At 40.6% G+C, this 6,720-nt stretch overlaps 1 protein-coding gene across 1 annotated transcript; it reads right to left on the bottom strand.

Moving 5' to 3' along the window:
* Positions 1–1,315: 1,315 nt before the first annotated feature.
* On the bottom strand, positions 1,316–2,342 carry noto (notochord homeobox). Its single transcript, XM_053335114.1, has 3 exons — positions 1,952–2,342; positions 1,647–1,834; positions 1,316–1,525 (listed from the first exon to the last, which is right to left on the bottom strand). The coding sequence occupies exons 1-3, from the start codon at positions 2,340–2,342 to the stop codon at positions 1,316–1,318; spliced, it is 789 nt and encodes a 262-aa protein (XP_053191089.1).
* Positions 2,343–6,720: the final 4,378 nt, after the last annotated feature.

Below are 6,720 nucleotides of genomic sequence, written 5' to 3'. Positions count from 1 at the left end.
TCCGCTCTGTGTTCCCATCAGCCCTTCTTTGTTTAACCTGATGGAGTAAACCGCAGGACAGGACTTTCAGGTTGACCACCCCAATTAGCTGCTCTGATGGACTCATTTGCTACATCCCAATCCTTTATACATGCTGTCCTCTCTCCTGTTTTATCCCTCATGTCTGCCAGGCAGGTTCAGCAGACAGCATGGGTCCCTTTCCGCCTGGAAGGAAAGACGTGGAGTTTCAATAGAGCAGAGACAGGACACCTGCCGGCGGTGGGTGGGCATATGGGAGCCCTGTCCATTGAGAAGCAGTGAGAACAGGCGTATTGACCATTTAAACAGATTAAACAGTGAGACCTAACTCTCTAGCCCTGAGACAGACTGACCCCTACCACCCTGGGTTACAGATATCCCAGCTAATCCCTGAGCTGGTTATTTATTTGCTTAGCTTAATCAGAGGGGAACCAGAGACTGTCCCAGACTTCAAGCATAAACTGATCAAACCCTGGAGGAAATGTCTTTGCTGTGTCTCCATCATCTTCAGACTGGGCACAGAGTGGGATGAGAGGAGCAATAAACGGAGGTCAAAGGGCATGATGATGATGATGATGATGAGGATGATTTCATACAGAAGAGGCAGGTTTTCTCTTTGTGCATATTTATCATTAAGCTAATGTTAGGTTATAATCATAATTGTAAAAGTCTCATTTGGATGTTCAGTGGGTTGTTTTTTGTTTTGAGAATTAAATTAATTTTCACCTAATTTCTGATCATAGTTGTCTAACAGTGACTAAAAGTGTGCGCTTCTGATGTGTGGATGTAAAACTGTGATATCGGTTCTTCTTTTAAATGTTTTATCGGGTCAGCTGTGGAAATTTTACATTCAGAATTTCTTCTGTTTAGAAAAAACCCCAAAGAATCACTTACAGACTTTCTATCACTTTAAAACTTTAAATGTAAGGTGCGTTCAAGTGATGGACAGGATGCAGGATTCTTTAGTTCTTTTCCCAATTAGCTTTTTGTTCCTACACACCTGCCACTAACACTTTACTTAAAGTTTCTTCTTCTGAAATCTTTCTAACACTCATTTGTGGAAGAGAAAGGAAAGAACAGGACACGTTTGCCATTAATGTCATAAAATATATTTCTGAAATTTTCATTCAAATGTACAAAAACTGAACACATGAAGTGAACTCTTCAAAGAGCAATAAATGTAGGAAATTAAATATATAACTATACATCTATTAAATATTCATAGTTGGAGACATTAGGCCTCCTTTCTCAGCAGTATGTACAAAATGTCTTTTTTAAAAGTCCAGTGGTGCTGTGATCAACAATGGTCAGTGGAGTCATCAGACACGTCGATATCCACATCTGATGAGTCGGAGAACTCTTCATCCTCATCGCATTCATCTCTGTTGCCTTGAGATCCGGGGCTTTTAGGTGGAGCAGCCAGGCCCAGTTTGGCCAGCTTGGCCTGCTGCTGCTCCAGACTCTGTTTGCGCCACTTGATGCGTCGGTTCTGGAACCAGACTTTGACCTGGAGAAAGAGAATAAGATGCACATTAGATATATTGCAGCACATTTCAAGGATTCAGGTTTTCGAAGCTACATTTCAAAAGCTTAAAATTCAAGTTTTCAGCATATATTTTTCTATTTACCTGAGCTTCTGTCAGCTGTAGAGCAGATGCAAGGAGGAACCTCTCTGATCCCACCATGTACTGCTGCCGTGCAAACTCCTTCTCCAGCCGGGACAGCTGCTCGCTGGTGAAGCTGGTGCGCATCCGTTTAGACTTGCCACCTTTGGTTTTGAACGAATGCAGGCCTGCATTGACTTTGGACATTGAAGCTGCAAAGAAAAAAACAACATTTAATCACATTGTCACATAACACGGGAATGATTTCTGATATTTGGACACATCTTGCAACGATAGTTCCACCAAATAAAGACCATAACTAAATTTACCTTGTGCGTAAAATGCTCCACGGCAAGATGACTGGTAGCTGAAAGGCGGGCAACAGTAGACAGAGTATCCAGGTTGCGTGTGGACAGCTGAGTGCAACATGTTTGGTGAGTAGACGTAAGGTGCTGGTGCTAACGGTAAGCTCATGTGCCCGGTGAGAGGAAGGACTTGTGCTGCTGGTTGATATTTCATTCCGCACTGAGTGGGACTCGTCCGGCCGCTGGTTGTGTCCTCCGGCTTGGCGAGCAAAGCATCAATGGTGAAAGATTTTCCACTGGGAGGCTTCGTTAAGGATGAGCACGGGCTTCCCTGGTATTGTGGATAGGGTGACGCTGATGCGTAATTACGCACAGAGTATCCATAAGCTCCAGCTGGTCTGTTTGGTAACTGCATTCTCTCAGAAGTTTTAAAAAAAGAAGAAGAATAAAATGCCGAAGGTCTTTGCGGAAATCGAGTTGTTGCTCCAAGTGCAGCAGAGACGTGAATGCTGGTCCTGTGCGGAGCCTCCTCATTTATACTCCGGCCGGACACAGAGGTGTCAACAGCCCCCCATAGATCTTTTGTCTTTCTAAGTAGCAGATGAGAGAAACGAACATCCCGACAACGTATCCAATTAATTGGTGGAGTAGTACAAGCTGGGATTGTCAAACATCCTAACCCTTTGAATGACAAGGCTTTTGAAGAGTCGTGGGGGTAGGGAACTTGGAGATTTACTGGGCTACAAATTCTTGCATGGATCTTAAGTCCAAATGTAATCATTACCGCTGGGAAAGCCTTGATGTTACCAAATCATCTTATTTGGGCCCTTTAAGTCCTGGCTGGTCGACAGATGCTTTAAGCAGCGTGACAAGTAGCTTCACAATTGGAGGCCGACTTCAAGCTACAGTTTACAGAGACTCTACTGTGTAGGTGTAGATGTAGCTTTACTCCTTTGTAGCTGCTTTTAGTCATTATTTCCTATTTTATTTCCTAACATTTTGTACAATTTAGGTTCATCCAATGCTTTAACTTTAGCATTTATCTCAACTACTTGTGAATAAAGAATCACTCCTGTATGTAAACAGTCCATAATGTTTTTCCTGTATAAAATGAATGCGCTCTGTTCACAAAGTGTGTCTTTTAACAGCAGCGGTGTCGCTCTTAAAATTGAATAACTGCCCTGCTTAATTGAGGCGTCAAATTCAGCAGGTTGGGTGCTGTGACAGAGTGGTGCTGCTGGTTTTACCAACTGCAACTCCACTAATCTCAGTCACTGCGTTAATCCACAGGTTGATCCATCCTTTGAATGTAGTAGCTGTGACTGGGAAAGGCCTCTGGTTGATTCCTTAAAAAACAAGCAGGGACTAGTTAGTCTAAAGCCTTAAATCTGACTGTGGGTACATTTATTGTGTAAAAATGAAAAAGGGGGTTGTGATGTAAAATGAAAGGAAAGTCTTATTTTAGGAAAACTCACCAATTCTGACACTTTTACGCAAAACATTTACGCATTATGCTATATCCTGTTAACAATCATGCATCTGAAGTATCTATTACATTTTGATCGATACTGGAAAATCTGGCATGGATTTTGCACAGGAAATAATAACCTCAAACTATTTTTTCTCCTCCTTTTTATTGGCTCTCTCATTAGAGGTTGAAAGATGAAGCGCTGCGCGGCTCCTTTGAAGGAAGTGATTTTCTTTCTTACACTACACCGCAGACAAAGGCATCATCTCTTTCAACTTGGATTATTGCCAGCTCTGCAAACTTTCCAGGCTCATTTCCATCATTTGGAAGTGGCAGAGAGCGTCTCCCCGAGCCTTAAGTAACTGTTAAAACACATTTAAACATCGAGGCGAAACGCTCATTCCCTTTGACCTCCGAGCGTTTTATTTATTCTCTTTAGCTGACACTAGAATGTCTAATGAAGAGGGCAAACACAGACTTTCTCGACGTGGCCCTGAACAATAAGGACGACTCTTGTGATGCCTCTACGACCGGACCACCCACCCCATGGCCGGTGTTTACTGGCGTGCACTGCAGAAAATCTCTGTCTTGACAAGTCATTTAATTCGCACTGAGTCTTGAAAGCCTTTTGAACAAAGGAAGGTTTCTGATCCAAGTACATGTTCATTTAATAACATTGTTGTGTGAGTGTTTCAAGATATTCTACTATGTTTCTGAATATTTTAAATTGGAGAAATAATCAAAACTAGAGAAATTGTCTTAAACTTTTAAAGCTTGTGTGATTTTTCCATCACATTTGAAAGGCTGAAGATGGAAAAACCTCCATCAGTCATTTTCCCTGCATCCACTGACATGCCCCTTTCTCCTTGAATCACTTGTTTCATGATATTGGGAATGAAACCTCCCAATAACTGCATCTCTGTTTCGCTTGATGCTGCAGGAGAGAAGGCAGCATGTCCTCCTTGTGTATTGGAGCCAGACAAGGAATACACGGACCATTGTCCCAGAGAGTGTCTTCTTTTCATAGTCATAGCCTGAGAGGAGAAAGGGGCCCAAGTGCTGCTCTCTAATAGCTCGATGGGCCATCCTGCTTAAATGAGGCTCTCACTAAAAAAGCTTGAAACTCTCCAGCAGCACTTTAATTCATTCAGTATCTGCGGTGGGGTGCATGCATCCAGCTCATTATGTTTCTCACCTCTTGGTATTTATTGTGCATAAATTTGACATTTAAGTGAAAGTGTGTCAAATAAGTGACTTTCTGCACAAACCAAAGTACAGTTATAAAACCACATAAATGAGTGTTGTAGCTTAAATTGACTGCTAGTTTGTGTTCTTACTAACTCAATATGATGTTTTTTTTTACACACTGTTGTATTAAACATGAAGCAATTTTATACTTGTTTGATTTTGAAGGATAAGAAATATTTCATCATCTCAGTTAAACCCTAGAAGGTATAATGATAAAAGAGCAATGATAAAGAAGAGAGATTTTAGCAGCTGTAACAAATGTAATTTAATGCCTTGTTGAAATGCAACTATCAAACAAGAAAGCAATCCATCTTTTTTTATTATAATTTCACAGTTTGTCGATGATGCAGTCTCATTTTCCCCAGGATGTTGTTTCTAAACTGTTTGCAATTTGACTTTCTTCATATTCTAATATTTAAAAAGTAAAATATTAGATTTGTGGCTCTTCTCAGGAGCAAGGTGCCAATCCAACAGCTGGAAGTAGATTAAAAACTCATTTATTGTTATATTACAAAGATAAAAGTCATGATCACCAAACAGTGGATGCTACAAATATTCCCATAGTTATTGCACATGACAGAGAAGTGACAACTAGAAGAAACGAAGGCGACACAGAGGAGAAACTGTTGCACCTCAGTTCACACATGATTGAATGAAACAAAAGCATGAAGAAACACTGTCATCATTATTATTATTGAGGTGAAAGGGGGATAGTTTTCTCACCTGCCCGACACATTTAACAGGCACTGTAATCTCAGCCTTTCCTGTCCACGCACATACATCGCTAATGAGTTTATGAAGCCATTTACAGAACGATCCAGAACGGCCTGCCTCTGTCACCTTGCTGCTGGGACTGAGGGGTCATTACAGGGACCTGCTGGGCCTTGGCCCTCACCTTGACTATGAATGGGAGTCCAGTAAAAAGGCCAGGTATGGTCTGTCTGGCTCTAATACACATCCAGGTTCTGCTGTGTGCTGCTATATGTGTCTTATTTCAGCAGCATAATGAGCCCAATGGGACCTGAAGTTACTACTGAAACATCTGCTCTCAGCATTTCTCTTCTCATTATGTATTTCTTGAAATAGGTTAGGCGGCCACTATACTCAGAAATATACATTGAAAGCATTTGGACCTCTTTAGACAAGGTGGCAGACATCACAAGCAAGGTGCACTAACTGTAAATTAAATGTTATCTGCATACACTCAGCGAGCACTTTATTAGGAACACCTGTGCAATCTAATGTAATCCAGTACAGCAGCTCTGCCATAAATCCACTTTCTCTTACCTTGAACAGGGGCGATTCTAGGATCAGACCTTTAGGGGGGAGGGCTCAGCTCCTAATGGTAATATGACATACAATGCCCTGCAAGTGTTCAAACCCCCTGCTACTCATTTCACTGGATAACATAAATTACAACAAAAAATATTAATACATAGTAGAGTGGTTGAGTATAGTGTATAATAATAATAATGGTTCAGAATAAACAATCACATATTTCTACAGAGAGGACTCTGAGATAGTTAATGATAAAGACAATATTAATGACAGCACTATCCAAAGTACATTAAAGCTGTTAAAATAAAACCATTTGAACCTGTAGCATAAGTGTTTGACCCATCTCTAACAGACAGGTGCTTTAAAATAATTAAAGTTGTATAAAATAAAACAAACAATTATGATTTATTTATTTTTAGGGGTGCTGAGATCAAATTTAGGGGTGCTGGAGCATTTCATGCTTGATAACTCACTCAGCATGTACACACATGTACTCACACAATCCAAAAACATGTCTGAACATGCAAATAATGTGCAATACACTTCATGTCCAGCTGTAACGTTTCATCATGGCCCTGTAATATTATATAATATGACATATTATGATGATATTTTACTTTGTTACACAGTTTTTACATCACAGATACACAAAATACAGCATATGATAAAAAAGAAATCATTGCTGTCATGTTTTTCCAGACATGTCCAGTACAAGTCTCAAATTCATAAGGCAACCATAAACTGCAAACCATTTACAAGTCTATCACATCTGAATGTTGGCCGTTACAATGTGACAGAA

The sequence above is a fragment of the Scomber japonicus genome, chromosome 16, assembly GCF_027409825.1.
Source record: "Scomber japonicus isolate fScoJap1 chromosome 16, fScoJap1.pri, whole genome shotgun sequence".
In the NCBI taxonomy this organism is placed as follows: domain Eukaryota; kingdom Metazoa; phylum Chordata; class Actinopteri; order Scombriformes; family Scombridae; genus Scomber; species Scomber japonicus.
The sequence above is the reverse complement of the archived record's forward strand: the minus strand, read 5'-3'. Positions and strand labels throughout refer to the sequence as shown.

Coding starts and splice junctions, on each gene's coding strand:
- noto (XM_053335114.1), bottom strand. CDS start 2,342: ATGCAGTTACCAAACAGACCAGCTGGAGCTTATGGATACTCTGTGCGT. Junction 1,835..1,951: donor TGGAGCATTTTACGCACAAG/GTAAATTTAGTT, acceptor TTTTCTTTGCAG/CTTCAATGTCCAAAGTCAAT. Junction 1,526..1,646: donor TACAGCTGACAGAAGCTCAG/GTAAATAGAAAA, acceptor CTCTTTCTCCAG/GTCAAAGTCTGGTTCCAGAA.